General features: G+C 42.2%; 1 protein-coding gene across 2 annotated transcripts; it reads right to left on the bottom strand.

Annotated features, from left to right (window-relative positions):
- Positions 1-727: 727 nt before the first annotated feature.
- On the bottom strand, positions 728-12,698 carry LOC127577285 (tubulin polymerization-promoting protein family member 3-like). Of its 2 annotated transcripts, XM_052028360.1 has the most exons (5): positions 12,590-12,698; positions 7,877-8,029; positions 7,566-7,763; positions 5,242-5,395; positions 728-2,359 (listed from the first exon to the last, which is right to left on the bottom strand). In XM_052028360.1, the coding sequence occupies exons 3-5, from the start codon at positions 7,757-7,759 to the stop codon at positions 2,168-2,170; spliced, it is 540 nt and encodes a 179-aa protein (XP_051884320.1). In that variant the 5' UTR covers positions 7,760-7,763; positions 7,877-8,029; positions 12,590-12,698; the 3' UTR covers positions 728-2,167. The 2 variants fall into 2 exon arrangements, with proteins under 2 accessions (XP_051884320.1, XP_051884321.1); XM_052028361.1 differs by lacking the exon at positions 7,877-8,029 and having other exon boundaries at positions 12,590-12,677.
- Between the last annotated feature and the right edge of the window lie 8,364 nt (positions 12,699-21,062).

Below are 21,062 nucleotides of genomic sequence, written 5' to 3'. Positions count from 1 at the left end.
CGTACTATTCAAAACAAAATAAACTTTCATTCATCAAGCTCGAGTAATTGTACGGTCCTGGGAACTCTAAGTCAGTTAACTCAATATTGACACTCACTATTGTATATTATAGCACAGCAACGACAGTCTGCAAACAACGGTTACCTTGAAACCATGCTTGGGTGTAGGCTAAATCTTATTAAAAGCAGCTGTTTTATTGTTTAGATGAATATGTGTTTCCATGGAGAAACACATGTTTACTAAAGTCATGCCCTGGATTTAGCTAAACTTTCATTTCCTTTGGGAGCTTCACCCAAGACAGTTCCATAAATATCAAAGATACTCTCAGTTGATGCCAAAGAACTTCATACTCTTTACTGAGTTTTCAATTATCTTATCTTTGAAGAATATTCCAAGAAGAAAATATATTTAGGTTTGGACTGACACTAAAGTGGCTGGGTTAACTTTTCCCATTTTGAGTGCCATGGCAGTCACCTTTTATCATAAAATCACAGATGCACTGCTGAGGTTTTCTTGCAAGCTGCCTGCTGCGTGCAGGGTGTTGTTTACGATGGATAATTACACCATAGTGCAAGTTCATCCTTCTGTTGGTCCCTTTGCTATCTGATAGAAAGCATGTGAACATTTCCAATTATTTAGAAACAGAATAATTTAATGCAATAGATATCAAAACAGATTGTTAAGAACAGAATAAATAGTAAAAAAATCTTGGTAAATGGTACTGTGGTATATTTGCACCAAGGTAATTTTTGGGCAAGTTATCTTTTATTCAAAATATTTTAGATGAATGATGTTACATAAACACCCAGATTGTCCATTACGCTGCATGCCATTTTAGCTTTCTGTCCATGTGAAGTGATGGAATAGAAGATGTACATTACAGTATTCACTCAGTACACAGAGCATTTAGAATGTCCAACAGAGAGTCTATTTCCCAAATTTAAAGGGTGCTTTAAGAGGGTGGAAAGTATTTGTACAAAGTTTCAATACTAAAAATATTAATTGATCTTACTATGCTCCTTGATCATAATCAGGAAAGATTTAATTTTCCATAAAAACTATCAATATAGAAAATCTAGTTAAAGTAGCGTGGTTCGTTCATCTACCAATAATCTTATCAGCTGGGTGATGTCAGGTTACAGTATCTCATTGAGTTCCATCTACAAGAGCATTCTTATGAGGTTCCACTCCAGTGATTTCTGGTGATTATTAGTGTTTATTCATCACACAATGGCTAGAGTCTAAAATTTATCCTAGCAAGTCTGTTTTGGGAACCAATGCCGCCCCATTATTTGTTATTAATCTAAAAAGGGTGCAAGTAATAAGGTGGGGAAATTAAAACCATTAGCTCCGGCACAGGGCAAATAGTGATGCAGGCTGGATGGGTTAAAAGATTTTCCATGTTGAAACTTTGGTGTATGTCCTTGGTATTGAATTTTTGAAACTGTCACATCTCCAGGGATTTTGTTGGCATTGGCAAATGTTGGACGATGAACAAAATTCTGGAATCATGCATTCGAACATTTGACGCTGACATCCACACAGTTTGCCTACTACAAAATCTTGTAACTCCAACTTGCAGTGTTGCCATGCAGGCCAATGTAGTGGCACAAAAAGCTGCAGCAATATCACGCTATGCGTTTCTGGCCTATCAAAGGGGAAATGCTTCAGAACTTGGAGCCTTCTCATTAAGGATAGTTAAGTAGGTAAGTGTAAATATCTGTAATCTAAGAATAATGTTAAAGTAATTATTTACAAAGGTTGTGTTTAAGACTAGAAATACATTCTTTTTGTATAATGGAGATATGAAATGCCATTTCCATTATGTATTTTAACATCCTTAACAGATAAAATGTAATTAATACTTTGGGGGCTTATTTCCATTCTTATATGGCTGCTGACACAAAAACTCTATCTGGCTACTTTTAACATAAGTGTTAACTGTTTATTTTTAAAGGACTAATTTCTACACAAAATATGTAAAGATTTAGCATAAATGTGCTGTGTCCATACAGAAAATTATCATCATTTTTATATTAAATAATTATTTTTAACTAAAAGCTTGTTAAAGCATAATGACTATACATTATATTAAGTCTTCAGCAGGTTAACCAAAGCATTTCCCCCACTTACAAGAAGCCAAACAAACCAGAAGTCACTTTTAATATTATTTCTCTTTTGCCTTTTCATCATATGTGCCAGCTCCTTTGTAAGCTCCCACATAACCTGTGTTCTCTATTATATCCTCTCGACCAATCTTCCCTTTGCCTTTTCCACCTTCATCAAAGCGTTCTTTGTGGGAGCCTGTGTACTTGGACGTGTCAGTCAGTCTGTCAACAGCACCAGTCTTTGTCACTTTCTAAAAACAAAATAATACTTTGTTATAAGAATCTAGAAAAGGAAGAAAATTAAGTTAGAAGGGTATTTGATCCATATGTTTATTTTCTGATTCTGTCTAGACCAGATGAGTTCATGTTAAGCTCATAAGATAATGATAATTATAGAAACATAGAGATAAGAGTAGGAATAGGCCATTTGGCCCTTTGAGCCTGCTCCACCATTGAATATGATCAATGATTCAATAAGATGAAGGTTGATCATCCAAATTCTGTCAACTGATGAAAGGTCTCAACGCAAAACATCAACTGTCCGTTTCCCTCCACAGATGCTGGCTGACTTTTTGAGTTTCTCCCAGCAGTTTGTGTTTTGCTCCAGATTCCAGCATCTGCAGTCTTGTGTCCCCATCCAAATTCAGTACTGTGTACCACTTTTCACCCCATATCCCTTGATCCCTCTAGCCCTAGGAACAATATCCAACCCCCTCTTGAATATGTTTAATGATTTGGTTTCAACTATGCTGGAGAATTCCACAGGTTCACGGTCTCTGGGCAGCCTGTCCTCATACCAATATACCAAATGCAATGTACATGCATCTTACTCCAGATGAACAACACCTCACTCATATAAACTGTTATGAACCTGTTGTATGAAATCACATAATTCATATGAGGAAACTGGATTGAGATTGAATGCCATAGATATGTGATTTCTAACACTGATCAGCCTTTGGGAACTTGCAGTTTTAATTTAATAAATAATTAATTTGATAACGTGTGTTAACTGAGTCACAATCTGATATTTTCACACACTGTCATCAATATAAATTATCAATTTTTGATAAATCCAAATTAAGTATATTTCACGAACAGTATATTTTCAGTTCCGAATAACCAGTCATTTAAGCATATATTCATGTTTGTCCATACGTTCCTGTGCAGGCTATTTTTTTCTAGTTGCACCTTTACAGCAGAGAACAACAAGAGAATATAAACAAAAAGTGCTGGAAACACTCAGCAGGTCAGGCAGCAGTTGTAGAAAGTGAAACAAGGTTAATATTTGTTTAACCTCATTTCACTTCCATCAGAACTGAGAAAGAGAGAAAAAAAGTGGTAGAAAAAGTGAGAAGGGTTGGGTAGAACAAAGGGAATTTTTCTGATAAGGTGAGAACAAATAGATTAACAGGGCAGCAGTTAGAAGCACATTATGCTTCATTGTCTGTGTTGTGTGTTGTTAATAGTGAGGCCGTGGAATATGTCCTCCTGTGCATATTTCTTCTGTTTTTACCATTTTCCATTTACTTTCATGTTTAAAAAGTGGTTGTGGAAAATAATGGAGCAAAAAGCAAATCCTTTGTTAAAGATGAATCTTAAAGAAATAACTATTTTGTAAATAAGGGTGAGGATTAGATCCTCAGAAGGCTAGACACTGTTTGACCTGAAGAAGGCAAAATTGTTCAGGCAGCCTCTATTCTGCGGGTGAATATACTGCTGCAAAATGAGGAAGAAGATGCCTTCTGCTGTGGCAAATGCCTGACCAAAAGCCTTTTCTGCCAGTCACTGAGTTGGTGGGTGAGGGAAGGTCGACTTTAGAGATTGACCTGAGGAAGATCAGAGCCTCAGTCAGAAGGGGATTAGGGATCCCCTAATATTGGATTAGGGCAATGAGGTGAGTTAACATTCACTTGCTTTTGGAAAGAGCGTTTACATGATCTGGTCACAGTAGTAGTGGTGTAGGCATGGAGTAGCGATCATGAATGGGTCAAGGTAGGTTGGTGGGAGGCCCAAAGGATACCCAAAGGATAGACCAAGTACGTCAATTAAAGGGGACCTACCGTTAGTTCCAACTACCACACTCTGCTGCCTCCACTACCTCAGACACCACATGAGACCTGTTACTCAGTACTCACACTCCTTGCGCTGATCTGCTCTGTATGAACAATCTCTGCCGTTAGCAATCCATGCATGTATGAAAGAATTTTAAGCTAGCGTCTCTTTGAGATCTTGTCCCAAATTTCCTGGGACACAAAGTGAGTGAGAACAAGAGTGAGAGGAAATGGAAAGGTAGAGAAAGCCAGGGAGCCAGAGGGACATTTTCTCTCTATTTCATTTGTTTTCATGGTGCTAGCAAACGCATCTTCAGAAAGGTCCAAAACTAAGTATTGGACTAACTCTTTGGAGGTACCCTGTTAAAGGTAGAATGAACTAGTACAGCACTACCTAAGGTAATGATTTTTACAGAGAAGCTATCTTATCCAAGAGCTTTCATATGATATAGCAAGCACAAGGCTTTCAGTTATTTCAGTATGTCAGGACAGCAAACTCTGGGGAGCTGTAGACTCAAGGGGGACTTAATGAGGTGTTTAAAGTAATGAACTGGTTTGATTGTATTCATACGTTTGTTTGGATGTAATTACAAAAAGACAGAACAAGGCTGTTTGTCAGCAGGTTCTTTTTCAGCCAGGTACCGTAAGACAATAGTTGTCATGTGTGTGGATTCACTGTTCAAAGAGAACTGGACAAGTTACTGGCTATAAAAGAAGTAGTATGCATAGAAATAGGGATAATACTAGATAAATCAATCATGACTAATGTGGTTTTATTTTGATCATCTTGTGAGTTAGGGAGCAACTTCCCAGACTTTATTCTCAGAAAACTGGCCAAGGTATTTTGTTTGTAATTGCCAAAAGATGACACGGTAGTGGGTGTGGAGCATTAGAAGTTCTGATGCACAAGGCACCAAGACATTGCTGGACAGTTTTGATGAACCAGCCCTCATCAACAATGGCCTGTGTTTGGTAATCCTGTGGTGCACGGAAACAGGCCAAACCTGCTCATAAAAACAGGCCAAACATGCTGCGTGACATTCTTTCCCTCGCTGGATAATTTCTGCTGGTTCACTCACCGTTACACCGATATTTGCTGGGTCTTTCCCTGCAATCATCTTGTAGGCAGCCTCAGTAGCTTCCTCCTTACTTTGGCCTTTGAATCTCTTTGGGGCCAGCTCTGCCAAAGCACTTTTAAACTCTTCGAAGGTGATTACGCGAGCTGTTTTGGCTCTGTGCAAATGTAATTAAAATACTTCATTTCTCATTTTAAAAATTGGTAATGTGGATCTACTGAGGGTTTAAAAAATCATTATATCATGTTTAAATTGTGCAAGCTATACCAGCAGTAAAACTTCCTCATATATAGATTTTTAGATTTGCAACAAACTTGAACAATTAATTCTTTTCTTTATAATATACACTTTTTCAAATGAGGTATCTATTACACATTTGCAAACTTATAACAGACCGATTTTGGAAATAGTACATTGAAGTCTAAGGGATTCTAATCTGATTTTTAATCCATCCAATTTGTAAATATGGTTGTCAAATGTCTGGTGCCTCCAAACTTTGCTGCATCTCCAATACTATTTAACTGGCTTGAGTCTTCAGTCATTCTTACTACATTACAAACGTAATATTAAGTGGAATGAAATGACAGTGACGATGGCTTCCCCTCATTCCCACATTATCTTCTACTTAGCTGTCTGGCCAAGAAGATGTCCTGTCATAACTTCCCGGAGGAGTTAAGAAAGGCTGTTGAAATGACCAATCAGCTACCATACATATACACGAGTGGTACCACTGCTGCTTCACAGCATCAGTAACCTGGGTTGAATCCTGATATCTGGTGCCAGTTGTGTGGAGTTTGCACATTCTCCACATGACCATGTGGGTTTCCTTGAGATGTTCTTGTTTCATGTGGGTTGGTAGGTTATTTGGACACTAAATTGCCCCTAGTGTATCGGTTAATTGTTAGAATCTGGGGAGGGGGTAGGGTGGGGGGGAGATGATGGGAATGTAGGTAACAGGGAAAATTAGTGGGAGAATGAATTACCCTGTGAGCCAACATAGAGTCAATGGGCTGAATGGCCTTCTATGTTATAAGGAAATATGGGAAAATGGGTGTTAGTCATGAAGAAATGAAGCAGTCATGAAAAAGAATCACATTCACTTCTATGTTAACCTGAGGATACAGATTAAATGTGGAGATCAATCTGTTTGGTGATGATAAGAGACTGTGCATGGACTGTGCGTGGTCACAAAATAGACAGTGCTGAAAATGTGCAGAGGATCAGACATCACCTCACAGAGGAAGATAGATTATTTCATCAGATAATGCTCTGAGCATCTATATTTTACCTTGTTGGATTCATTGGAACATTAATTGCTTTTGGTCAACTGCAGATTTGGGTTTCTCACTGAGCCTGTATATTACTTGCTGGTACATGAAATAATGACAGACAGATCACACAAAGCAAGTTTTCTGTCAGTGATGTGATATTTACCCCTTCCCATTTTGGTGTAGTGTAGCCAATTGCCACAGAATCTTAGAATGGTAATAGCACTGAACGAGACCATTTGGCCCACGATGTCTGCCCCACGTTCGCTGCCACTCACTGGCCCATCCCCACGAACTTGGTAATTTTTCACCACTATATATTTATCCATTTCCCTCTGAAGCGCACAATGGAACCTATCTCTCCCACATCTGCAGGCAGTGCATTACAGATTCCAACCATGTGCTTCTTTAATGTTTTTAAATCTCATTTTATATTTTTCCATCACAGATATTCATCAATACAAATTAAAGAAGGATGTAGGCAGGGGGTTAGTGAAGAGAAGGTCTGGGGGTGATGGAAGGGTAGCATGAGAAGATGGCAGAAAGGAATGGTTTGGGGGCTGTTGATTCCACTAACAATAGTTACATAAAGGAAGGAAAATAGCCTGGACTAGATGTGACTGAAAAAGCTCACTTTGTTGAAACGTGGGCATTTTTTTGAGGTGGACATGTGACTACCAAATGTTAGATTGAGATTGCTCTCCCTAATTTACAGATGGGGAAACTCCTCTTTGGTTGACACCACTGAAAGTATGTGACAGTATCAGGTCGTTTTATTTACCAAGGTATATTTGGGGTTGTATTGAATTCACGTGTGTGGGAGGTGAATGTAGCTACTGGTTGATACTTTTGCATATGTTTAGCAATGGTAAAAGACTAACCACTAGATCTTCATTCCATCTGTTTTAACTAAATAAGCATAGCTTTTTCAAATTTACAAGTAATGTTTTGTGCCATGTAAATTTGTAACAAATCTCAGTTCTGCCACTATGGACAATGCCAAATTATTCAATGCAGGCAGTACAATAGTTCTAATTTGAACATTTATCTGCTACTTACTTCACTTTTGAAAAGACAATGTCAACGTCAGTTGAGGTGATGGTTTTGCCATCAATGATTTTGCAGTCTTTGCACAATTTGGCCCAGTTCTTCCCAGTCATTTCATTGCCGGTGGCTTTGGAGTCTCCATAGGCTGCAAACTTCTTAAATGACTCATGCAGTGTTTGCATATTAACTGAGCCTCCCTCAGCCATTCTCCTGATAAGTAAAAAGGAAATGGAAGAATAGTCCACTCCAAAGTATACTACCAGAAACACATAAGGATATAAAAATCTTATTTCACCTCCTTTCCAGGGAAAAATTAAACTTACTCAAGATCCACTTAGAATGTTAGTGGTTTACTGTTTGGTTGTTGGCAGTAAAGCACAGACCAGCTCAGTAGCAATGTAGTGAGGGTCAGACCCGGAGACCAGCCGTATAGTGAGGATTAGACCAGGAGACCAGCGGGGCAGTGAAGATCAGTCCTGGAAGGCAGCAGGACAATAAAGATCAAATCTGGAGACCATCAAATCATTGATCACCGCACTGGAGCTGAACTGTACTTTTATCATTTCTACCTTTCACCAATTGAAAGCTATTCAGAATAATCTAATAAATGTGTTTATATGATGAAGAGCACCAAGGCTATACAAAACAGAATGGATACCAAACTGATGAGAGTTAAAAAGCCATGGAGAGAGTAGCGTTGAGCCTACTCGTCACTTCACCGAGGCTCTGATTTAATTTATTGGATGAAACTAGATGTGATTCATGCTTGAATGTATTTACTTCTCTACTCAACAACTGCCAGTTTTCTGAGTATAATCACTTCCTGGAAATTACTTATCCCTCTAAACTTGTAATCTCATTTACGTTAACAAGAGGGTCCTCACTCTGGTCTGTAACTACATCTACTCCTACATCTGTTTCTAAAACATTCGCTGTTTTTTTTCTGCACAGCTGTTGCTGGATCTCCAGAGTATTAACAGCATTCTTTGTTTTTACTTCTGCATCTACATGGTTGAATGTAGCCCAGTGGCTGGTGTATATTTAGCATTAGTATCTCCCCAAGCTAAGAAGTGTAATGAAAGGATAACAATGTTAATGATGTTCAAGGGTGCAACAAACATTGATAATTTTATCTGCATTTAGCCTGCAAGCACCTTTGTCACTCCAAATGCCATTTGCTTTCTGATGTACTAAGTATGTGCATTGCATTAGTGTATACATAAGATAAGATTTAAGGTATTTATTTATTAGTCACATGTACATTGAAACACACAGTGAAGTGTGTCTTTTTGTGTTACTGAAAATGTGCTGGGGGCAGCCCGCAAGTGTCGCCACTCTACCGGCGCCAGCATGGCATGCCCACAGCTCCTAACCCGTACGTGTTTGGAATGTGGAAGGAAACCGGAGCACCCGGAGGAATCCCGTGCAGACACGGGGAGAATGTACAAACTGCTTACAGACAGTGGTGGGAATTGAACCCGGGTCGCTGGCACTGTAATGTAATAACATTACGCTAACTGCTGCACTACCATGCCGCCAAACACTACCGTGCCGCCATCACCTGCATCAACCACATGCCCACTGCTGCCAATGTCTGCCCTGGTTTAAGAGTCATAGAGTTATAGAACACACAGCACAGAACCAAGGCCATGCAGACTATCAAGCACCCATTTACAATCATCCTGCTCTAATCCTATTTTATTCTCCCCACATTCCCATCAACTCCCTCCAGATTCCACCACTCATGTACACACTGGGGGCAATCTACACTGGCCCATTAACCTAAAAACATGCACGTTTTTGGGATGTTGGGGGAAACCCAAATGGTTATGGAACAAGCATGCAAGCTCCACGCTGACTGCACTAGAGTTCGGGTCTGAAGCCAGGTCTCTGGAGCTGTGAGGCAGCAGCTCTACCACCTGCATCACTCTGCTGCACTGTTCCACTTCCTGCGTCTATTGGCAACCCGAAACATCTGCGGGATGGAACGTGTACCACAGCAGAGTTCACAGAACAGAAAGGAATATTCCAATACCAATCAGTGGAAGAAAATTCAGGCAGAATCAGTCACTGGTGTGGGAAGGACCCAAGCAGATTTTGCTTTCTATGCTCCATCCTGTCAACCCTTGACGGCCCTGTGTTAGAGATGAAACCCTACCTCTGTGTAATTGTTGGAGGATCATAAATAGCAGTTGACTGTTGTGCTCTGCTAGTTCAGTCAGCCTGCTTTAAATACTCTCAACACAGCATCACCAGGAGTTCTCAGAAATGACAGGCTTTCAGCAACTGGCAGCTTCAGCAACCACTGGAATACCTCAGCACTGCTGTTCTGTGTGTAGCCTGGGTACATTGAAAGGGAGATAAGCTCATGAGGAAGAATGGAATAGAGGGGTTGGATATAGTAAATTTTTAAAAAATTTTTAAAAAATTTTATTTACAGCGTGGTAACAGGCCGGTTTGTGCGTTCTCCCGTGTCTGCGGGGGTTTCCTCCGGGTGCTCCGGTTTCCTCCCACATTCTAAAGACGTAACATGGGAGGAGGCTCATGAAGACGATATACACCACCCTGGACTGTTGGGTGGAGTGCCTTGTTTCCAGCTAATTCTGTCTGACATGTTCGGGTCCATTTCATCGACCCACCTCTAAAGTTCCAGCAAATCTAACACGGTTTGCTACCAGTGATGTTGTTCAAAATTAAGCAAAGGAAAAGATTTAACATAAAAAAATCGATTTCACAGGCTGTAGATATTTCCACTGCTCCCTTCCCTTTCTCTCTCTCCCTCTCTCACCTGAGCAGTGCCAAGAAGGTGCAAAAGCTTTCAAAGGCGGAAGAGTGGAAGGATGGTTACAGTTATGCCGCCCAACTGCAGCTCAATTCAACAAAAGACTGCTGGTTTTTATGGCAGTGGAAATTATGAATTTAGGATTATAACAAAACTCCCTCAAAGAACCGGCCTTATTCTGAATTATCCAAACTACCTTTATTTATAGTGGCACAGGGATTATGAATTACCTCTTCTCTCACCAATTCAATTTCCATTTCCTACTGTAAATGCATATTTTAATAGTCTGATGATTTTTAAGTCCAACTTGAAGTCAGGTTTTTTGCTTGTGCTATTATTTATATTGAACAAAAATACAGATAGACATCTTCTCTGCTCTCCTACACCACCCCTCCCTTGAACTTAAGTCTCCAAACAATTTGGGACAAACAGACGCAATAGCTCTGGGGCATCTTGTGAAATTCACCAATGCAAAATACCTCCTTTTCTCCTGGTGCTATTTGACACCTTCAAAAGCTAAAATGAATTTCAACATTGTGGATTCATGGACTAATGCAGAAAACTTTAGGTTGTGAAAAATTGAATAAACTCCTAGAATATGAGATTTTTTGCCTCCTCATTTGTATGCCACAGGGATCAGTAATTTTAATTTTCCTCTTGCACAGCTAATGGAGTTTCAGTGATGGTGGTGGTTATGGGTTGATTCTGATGCAGGAAAGTTGTGATTCAAGACCCATCACAATAACTTGCATCTATGCTGCAAAAGCAAAACACTGAAAATGCTGAAAATACTGTGTTGGTCAGGCTGCATCTGTGGAGAGAGAAACAGTAGTTAATGTTTCTGTTTGAAACCCTTGTATCAGAACTCATCTGATGAAAGGTCAATGATCTGAAACATTAACTCTGTGTCTTCCTTCACAGCTGCTGCTTGACCTGTTGAGTATTTCCAGTACTTTTTGTTTATATTAAATGTATATTGTGCCTTTAACAATAAAAGAATGACTTGCATTTATATATTACCTTTTATGACATCTCAAAGCACCTTTCATTCAATGAAATACATTTTTAAGTCATAGAGTCATACAGCACAGAAACAGGCCCTTTGGCCCAACTGGTCCATGCCAAACAAGATTCCCATCTCAGCTTATCCCATCTATGCGTGCTTGGCCCATATCCCTCTAAACCTTTCCTATCCATCTACCTGTCCAAGTGTAGTCACTGGTGTAATGTAGGAAACAGAGTAATCAGTTTGTAAAAGGCCATCTCCCATGAACTTCGATGTGACAATGATCAGCCAGTCTATTTTTGTGATGTTGGTTGAGAGATAAACATTGGTCTATATATCAGCGATAACTCCATCCTCTACTTGAAAATAAGGCATGGGGTACTCAAGACAGCAGACAAGGTGATGATTTAAATTCACTTCCAAAATATACCAATTCTGATAGAGTAACACTTTTACAGCACTGCCCTGAGGTGTCAGCCTGGGTGATTGTGGTCAACTCACTGGAATGGGATTTGAACCAGAAGTGAGCCACAGTTGATACTGAAAAATAAACTTGAGTATATCTGCTGATCCTTCAGTTTCAGTACCCAGGTAGTGCTGCATTATCAGAGCACTAACTTTTAGATGACTTACTAAATTATCTCTGGAATAATTTTAAGGACAAGGTATCTTATACCTGTTTTCCACTGTGACCAATGTTATTATCTCAACTATCATCAAAAGGAGATTGTGTAATGATTTGGTTGCTAGTTGTAGTTTCTTTTAATGTAGTCCAGTTGGTTGTATAACAACAATGACAGGACTTTAAAAGCATTCCATGCTTACTGATGTCCTGAGTCTGATGCAGGACACAAGGAAGCAATTTCTTTTCACTGAGTTATATTTTCACTTCAATAACTACACAGAACACTAGGAACAAAGGACCATGACCCGTGGAAACTAGTACACATTTCAGCAAAATGTAAGTAGTACAGCTGGACTTTCTGTGTGAAGAACCGAGACAATAGCACAACTCTTGGAAGGAAGAGGTGAAAAAGAATGTAAAGAGATCATACTCGGCATGAAATAATTTGAAATATCAAAAAAAATTTAATGTTCTTTAACACATCAGGACAATGCTCTCAAGTCTGTAAGCAGATCAACACTGCTTAATCTTTCAGTCTGTACAAACCCTACCACATCTTTTACACACTGAAGCATTTATAGCCTCTGTTACTGGATTAAATAAGGAGGAATCAGTGTTCTCACCTTTGAGCTCTTTCAGCTTTGTTTTGAGAGCCTCTCCACTAAGTTCTTCTGTTCCTGTTCAGTTACAAAATGTTCCTTTAAAGTGAAGAGATGTTATTTTCTGTTTTTCCTGTAGCCGTAGCAACAAGCTATGCAACATCAAGAGGGCGTGATAAAATAGCACAACGCAATAAAGTGACCAGGGTCACTGGTTACAGTTGTAGTAGCAACAGCCTTGTTTCAGTGAGTCCATTTTAACAGAAAGAATCTTAATCAATAGGTGGAACATTTGCTATAAACAATAATTTAAATGATTATCCCTTCTTTAATGTAAATTTAAAAGATACTTATAGTTTCAATATCATTGGGATCGTAACATAGTAATCAAGTTAATGGACTGGTAATTTAGAAGCTTGAATCACTGATCTATAGATATGTTCAAATCCCAGAGGAACAAAGAACTGCAGATGCTGGAATCTAGATGAAAAACACTATGATGCTGGAGGAACTCAGCAAGCCAGTCCTGAAGAAGGGTCCTAACCCAAAACATTGACCGCCTGCTTTTCTCCATGGATGCTGCCTGGCCTGCTGAGTTCCTCCAGCATCATAGTGTTTTTCATGTTCAAATCCCATCACAGGAATTTAAATTCAATCAATTAAATAATGTGATACTTAAAAACAAGGATTGAGCCAGTAATGAAACTACCAGATAGCTTTTCTAATTACAATGCCATTCATTAATATCCTTCAGGGAAAGAAATCTGCTCTCTTAACCCAATCTGACCTATTCACAACCATTAACCCACAGCAGTGTGCACTGTCCACTGAGAGGGCCAAATAGACACCCAATTGAAAGGCAATGAGGTATGGGTATTGAATGCTGGCCTTGCCAGTGATGTGCAAATCCCATGAATAACTGAACAAAAAAGGGACCTATCACTTAGTTTGGGTTATCCAGGCAGTATCTATTCCCTCCCTGTGGCAACCAGAGCAATGGGGTTTTTAAAAGAATGTCCAATTGAGAAATCAAGTCATGAGCCAAAGCCCTTAATGCAGGATGTCATAAAATATTAGAATCAAAGCAAATAGAGGAAAAACAAACTTATTTTAGCATAAGTATTATGATATGATTTTCCTTTACTAATTTTATTGCATGTAACAATACAGACGCCTATTCTCATAGACAAAACTGTGATTCCTACAAAGTAGAACAAGGCTGATTTTCCATCCACCCCATTATTCCACAGTGAAAGCTGGGCAGTGGACTTTTGGCAAGCAGCCAGCGTGACCTACAGTACCCTTCTGTTTATTGGAGCTCAGTTAATGTAAATGGTCATAGGGAGAGCAGCTGCAAGACTACTGCCTCAAAATTGGTGGCTCCCCATTCAAATGGGTGACTCAAGAAGAGGCTCCACCTACGATTACTCAGACTGTGTGTGTCACTTGGTGTGCAGCCCAGTGGAAACAGGCAGGATAGTATAACTTGAGGCAAAGATCAGAGAAACAGAGGACTGCGGATGCTGGAATCTAGATGAAAAACATGATGATGCTGGAGGAACTCAGCAGGTCAGGCAGCATCTGTGGAGAAAAGCAGGCGGTCAACGTTTCAGGTCAGGACCCTTCTTCAGGACTGAAGATAGGAAAAGGAAAAGCCCAATATATGGTATAGGAGGGAAAAGCAGAGCAGTGATAGGTGGACAAAAGAGGGGAGGCAGGGTGGGCACAAGATGGTGGTAGGTAGATGCAGGTAAGACATAGTGATGGGTAGGTGCGGGGGAGGACGGGAGAGGAGATCCACCGGTGGATGGATAAAAGGTGAGAGAGGAAAAAAGGAGGCTATGACAGGGAAGAAGAGAGGAAGCATGGTGGGGGATTTGTGGGGAAGTGGGGTGGGGATTACCTAAAGTGGGAGAATTCAATATTCATGCCGTTAGGCTGCAAGGTTCCAAGACGGAAAATGATGTGCTGTTCCTCCACTTTGCGCTTGGAATTCTCCTGGCAGTGGAGGAGGCCGAGGACTGACGTATCTGTGATAGTGTGGGAGGGGGAGTTGAAGTGACTGGCAACGGGGAGATGCAGGTCGCGGTTACGGACAGAGCGCAGGTGTTCTGCGAAACAGTCACCTAGTCTGCGTTTGGTCTCACCAATGTAGAGGAGGCAAAGATCAGCTCAACCATTCTCCTTCTGAGCATTAGAGCAGGCTGGAGGGGCCATGCAACCTAATCCTACATCTATTTCATATGCGAGCTCCCAACTGGGACAGTACTGCTTACTTCACCTTCAACCCCTCTCTTATTTGGCATTGATCCTTACAGTGAGGACAGGAAGGTGACTTGTATTCCATCAGTCCGAGTAAGTGCTGAGTGCATAAAATAGTAGTGCATCCGTCTCATGTTTTGCAACGGCTGGGAACTGAGGCCAATCAGCACAGGAATGAGGAAACGTAATGAGACCAACGTCCCTTTTCAAATAATTGGAACAACAGATGACTGTAAGATCTTGTGCCACAAAACCGATACAACTGCAAAATCAGAGTATCTAGCACCAGCAAGACAAAATTAAAAGAGACACTACTTTATCTATTGGTTTATATCAATGAAATATAAAAATATATAAAATTAAACCATTGAGATTTTGTTTTCTTTTCTATTGCATTTTTTGTGTCTAATGGCTTTAAGGGGTGAGTGATTTATCCTGAAAACAAAAGGTTTTCAGCCAGTCTACTAAAGAAAATGGATCTGAACATTACAGATGACCTGACTATAATCTTCAAAAGCTATTTTGATTTGAGAGTCATTTCTTTAGAGTGGAAAATTGCACATAAGACCAATACTTAAAAAAAAGGTGAGCGGGGGAAAACATTGACCTGCTGGTCTATAATCATTAGTTTTAATTTCCTGCCTGCAGATTGAGTGTCTGAGTAGCCTAAATGATCAGAGTAATAAGTAGATCATGCCTGGTTATTCTGATGTCAAAGAAGCAACAGAAGTAGTAAACAGAGAGATACTTCTGCTTGTTTCATATGGAATTCCAGAAAGCGAAAGATAAGTAACTGCTAGGTACAATTATTGCTCATAGAATTGAAAATAGATTCCTGATCAAATTAAGAACTTGCCCAAATGTCAGGAAACAACAGAAGGAGAATAACGTGCATGAGGTTGCATGGCAGATTTTGTGGAACCCAGTTCAGTTTTGATGAAAAATATAATACTGTAGCAACTCATCATCCGAGCAAGTGAACTGGCTCGGCGGTCGGGTCGCACGTCGTCGGAGCGGCGAGGCCCAAGATGGTGCTGGGCCTTCGTCTTCCCCGAGCGACGGGGAGAACCCGCGCACGGGAAAAGTTTGATGACGTAGCGCATACGTAATTTCCGTTTTCGGTGGGCGGGAACCGTTCCTCTTAAAAGGCCCGCACAAGGCGGGAAAATAAGTCAGTTTTTGTTCTGCAACTGATCGACTAGTGTCTTACTTTCACATCGCCGTAGCAGCCGCTACATTGGTGACCCCAACGGTCCAAACGGATTTTGGACCCACACAATGGACGACAAAACAGCAGCCAATACAGTGGCACTCAAGCTGCCCACCTTTTGGACGCTTCAGCCCCGCGTGTGGTTCGACCAGGCCGAAGCACAATTCCAACTTCAGCAGATCACCTCCGACTCCACACGGTACTACCACGTGGTTAGCTCCCTGTCCAGGAGACAGCCGCCCTGGTTGGAGACTTGATCCAGTCTCCTCCGGAGGAAGGCAAGTACCCGGCTTTCAAAGACCTTCTTATTCGGACCTTCGGCCTCTCCCGTCGCGAGCGCGCCGCCCGCCTGCTTCATCTCGACGGCCTGGGGGACAGATCCCCATCAGCCCTGATGAACGAGATGCTGGCCTTGGCTGAGGGACACAAGCCCTGCCTGATGTTCGAACAGGACTTCCTCGAACAACTACCCGATGACATTCACCTGCTGTTGACCGATGCCGATTTCAGCAACCCACGTGAGGTAGCCACCCGGGCAGATGTCCTGTGGAAGGCTAAAAGCGAGAGCGAGTCATCCGTCAGCCAAATCGCCAGACCGCGGGCCCAACGCCTACCTAAACCAGTCCCAGCAACCAAGCGACCTCACCCCAGAAACACAGAAACACAACATTTTCAGCAGGCAACTTAGACCACCCGAACTGAAATACAGCGCTTTTGATCAGGAACTTCTAGTGCTGTACCTGGCTGTCTGGCATTTCCGGTACATTTTAGAAGGCAGGCCTTTCACCGCTTTCACTGACCACAAGCCTTTGTCTTTTGCCTTCTCCAAGGTCTCCGATCCCTGGTCAGCTCGTCAGCAGCGACATTTGTCCTACATTTCCGAATTCACAACGGATATCCAACATGTCTCCGGAAAGGACAATGTCGCTGCTGACATGCTTTCCAGACCCACCATCCACAGCCTGTCCCTGGGTGTAGACTACACGGTCCTGGCTGACGCACAGCAAGCCGACGACGAGCTGCCCAGTTACAGAACCGCAGTCTCGGGCCTGCAGCTCCAAGATTTCTTAGTCGGTCCAGGTCAGCAGACCCTCTTTTGCGACATAGCAACAGGTCAGCCCCGCCCTATAGTCCCTGCAGCCTGGTGGAAACGCGTTTTCGACGGTACATGATTTGGTGCACCCGTCCATCAGATCAACTGTCCGACTGGTCGCCAGCAAGTTTGTCTGGCACGGCCTGCACAAACAGGTCAGTGAGTGGGCCAGGACTTGTCCGCACTGCCAGACATCAAAAATCCAATGACACACCAAGGTCCCACCACAGCAGTTCGAGCCTACCCATAGGAGGTTCGACCACATCCACGTCGACCTCGTTGGTCCTCTGCCAGTTTCAAGAGGAGCCCGGTACCTCCTTACCATCGTGGACCGGTTCAGGAGGTGGCCAGAGGCAACCCCTCTATCCAACATCACGACTGATTCCTGCGCCCGGGTGCTGCTCACAACTTGGATCTCGCCTTTTGGTGTTCTGGCCCACATCACTTCAGACAGGGGCACCCAGTTTACCTCTAGCCTCTGGTCTGCATTAGCGAACATGCTAGGGATGCAGCTGCACACCACCACGGCCTACCACCCTCAATCAAACGGGTTGGTGGAACGTTTCCACCGCCATCTGAAATCAGCCCTGATGGCCCGCCTGAAAGATCCTAACCGGGTCAACAAACTGCCTTGGGTCCTGCTCGGCATATGCACTGCCCCCAAGGAAGATTTCCATGCTTCATCTGCTGAACTCGTGTACAGTGCGCCCCGGTTGTCCCAGGGGAGTTCATACCCGCCCTTCGGGGCCAAGAGGAACAACCTGTGGCAGTCCTGGAAAGACTGTGCGAGAGGCTCGGTAGCTTGGCACCCATCTCACTTTGCGGCATGGTCGAGCCCCATCCTGTGAGCCCAAGGAACTACGAGACTGTAAGTTCGTTTTCATTCACAGGGGCACACCCCGGGCACCGTTGCAACAACCATACGAGGGGCCGTTCTGGATCATCAGGAATAATGGGTCCACCTTTATGTTGGACATTGAGGGCAAGGAAGAGGTCTTCACGACGGACTGCCTCAAACCAGCCCATTTAGACCTACAACAACCGGTCGAGGTCCCAACACCGCGACGCAGAGCCTGACCTCCTAAGCAACGGCTAGCATAGCCCGCGAACCTTGGGGACCGTATCGCTAGTTCTTGGGGTGGGGGGGGGGGGGGCGGGAGTTGTGTAGCGACTCACCGTCTGAGCAAGCGAACTGGCTCGGTGGTTGAGTCGCGCATCGTCGGAGCGGCGAGGCCCAAGGTGGCACTGGGCCTTCTTCTTCCCTGAGCGACGGGGAGAAATCGCGTGTGGGAAAAGTTTGATGACGTAGCGCATACATCATTTCCATTTTTGGTGGGTGGGAACCATTCCTTTTAAAAGGCCCGCGCAAGGCGGGAAAATAAATCAGTTTTTGTTCTGCAACTGATCGACTAGTGTCTTACTTTCGCATCGCGGTAGCAGCCGCTACAATACAAAAATAAATTTGTGATTTACCATAGACTGCACAAAGTCTACCATTTTCTTTCCTGATATGGTAAGAGGGAACTAAATAGCTGCTTGAGAAAGTAAGGAGGATTCAAAGCAAACCTCGCAACTTGGAGGCACCTGTGGATGAGACTAATCCCCTGTGCACACGGGAATACTTCACTTGAGTAATCACTGGAATGACGTGTTCAAAATCTAGAATTAAAAGAGATTTGAAATTTAAAGGACAGCTTGCAGGAAAATTGCAGATAGAGGTGATCTGCTGCACAGTAAAGGGTTCCTTTGAGTGAATGCTGGAGATGTTGCCAACAACACATAAATCATTGCAAGGTTTAGGGCTTACATAATGTCTGAATTCAGCCATCTCCACTGGCATTTCAGTTACAGCACTTGATCATTGTCAACAAAAGGCCAACAGTTATTGTTACTAAGGCAGCAGAAAGAGGACCACAGAAATAACAAGGACATTATGACCCAATTACTCAACTTTACAATGATCTTTGGAGACAGCTAGGTCAGTTAGTGACTGCAGCATACAGTGAAACGTGCAACCAAAATAGCACCCATAGTGTTGCAGGTTTGAAGAGTGGCATCCAATGTACTGTATATGCACATATTTGTGATGCCAGAATCACAGCTAATGTCTGCTCAATGTATGCAGAGTAGGCGGATCATATCAATCAGTGTGTATTATTTGACAGCATGACAGCACTGCCATATTGGAACTCAATATTCCAAGTAACATCCTTTTCTCAATCACACATACGTGACAAGTGTGTGAAATATCCATGATTCATTCACTGAAAGCTGCCACCTACTGCAGCTGCAATTGCAACAGTAAGGTCGGGCAAGGACCATATTGCTCATGGGTGTCAAGACGACTGTTGACTCAGGCTCCCTCCAGGCTAGATACTTGGAACATTTATCAGTTCTGAAGATTTTATATTAGAAGGGTCATTGGTAGCCTCTTTGCAAAGGGATTTCAATGGATTTCATACTCCCTTGTCAAAGAATAATAAGCAGAGCATGTACATGTTGGAGGAAGGGGAGACAGAGCAGAGAGGGAGAGGGAAAGGGAGAGGGGGAGAGAGAGAGAGCGCGCGACGGACAGAGACGGCGATGGGGAGAAGAGGAGAGAGAGGGAGAACGATGAGGAGAGAGAGAGTGTGACGGCAGTTATGGTTAATGTGAACCATTAAAAAGTGATTGCAATCATCTGAGATGGATGATGAGGGCAGATTGAGCAAATATTCTGCAGTCAGGAAGGCCTTATTCAGAGGGATTTCAAAACAACTCAAATTTCAGTAAACAAATTAAAAAATAATTTAAAACGTATTAAAACACTAAGAAATAATTGAAAGCATTATAACTTCCCTTTTCCTCATGTTCAAATGAATGCCAATCCTAATTCTGTGCCAGACCTGACAGCACATCTATACAAGCCAGGGACAGGAGAGGGGTTGGCCAAATGCTGGTTCTTCTGTTTGGAACAATCACCTCCACCCAGCACAATTGCGGTCAACAATTAATGAAGCATGCAGTTCAGTGCATGGTGCTTTGCCTGATGTCACAAAACCTCTATGATGCTTCAGTGTGAACTACCACCTGCATCTTGAGAAATCAGAGTAGATGATAATTGTTATGTGCAGAATACATGGTCTATAACTCTGGGAAACAACCCAAGCATATATGGGCTTATGACAGTACGTATGCAACAAAAGCCATGCAGGTATGCGGTGCAACAGAACCCTGATGGCTGAGATAATGGTTCACAGAAATTTGTGGCCATTAACCCCACTGTTCCTATGCCAGCTGTAAAAGAGATGCCCATCCAAAATTCACTTTTCAGTTCTGGAGCTGTAGCCTGTAGGTTACTTCATGTATGTCCCAATTTCCTAACCTCAAACTTTTCTTCAACTACCCTTCAATCTTTTTACCAATTACTTTACCAATGGCCATGCCCACATACATAGGTTTGACCTCCTTGCCAAAGGAAATGTGTTGAAACAAACAACTCCAGTACTCATTATTTTATACACCTCAATTTAATCTTTCCTCATGTTAGTAACACTGAAATCAATGGAAACCGAGGAGAAATATCTCCACTGGCTGTGGACACACATTGCACATGAAGGAATGTTGTTAGAGGCATCTCACTCCCAGAATGTTACTGCTAGAATTCCTCAGAACTATGTCCTTCGCCCAACCATCTTCAGCTGCTTCAACTATGACCATTCAGAAGTGCAGATGTTCTCTGATACTATTCCATTCGCATATAATGGTGAAGGTATCCCTATAGTGCTATTGAGTTGGGAGTTTCAGGACTTAGATCCAGTGATGGAGTAAATAACAGCTATATTTCCAAGTCAAGATAATTTGCTCATCAGGAAATTTGCAGGTGATGGTAATCCCATGTGCCTGATGCCCTTGTCTTTGTGGGTGGTCAAGATCATGGGCTTGCAAGATGC

This window comes from Pristis pectinata, chromosome 13 (assembly GCF_009764475.1).
Source record: "Pristis pectinata isolate sPriPec2 chromosome 13, sPriPec2.1.pri, whole genome shotgun sequence".
Taxonomy (NCBI): Eukaryota; Metazoa; Chordata; class Chondrichthyes; order Rhinopristiformes; family Pristidae; genus Pristis; species Pristis pectinata.
Note: the sequence above shows the minus strand (reverse complement) of the source record. Positions and strands in the feature narration are given on the sequence as shown.

Bases quoted from the DNA above. Each gene is read 5' to 3' on its own strand.
- LOC127577285 (XM_052028360.1), bottom strand. From the start codon at position 7,759: ATGGCTGAGGGAGGCTCAGTTAATATGCAAACACTGCATGAGTCATTT. The intron at 5,396-7,565 runs GTAAGTAGCAGA...ACATTTGCACAG, and splicing joins ATTGTCTTTTCAAAAGTGAA to AGCCAAAACAGCTCGCGTAA. The intron at 2,360-5,241 runs GTGAGTGAACCA...TTTTGTTTTTAG, and splicing joins CAGCAAATATCGGTGTAACG to AAAGTGACAAAGACTGGTGC.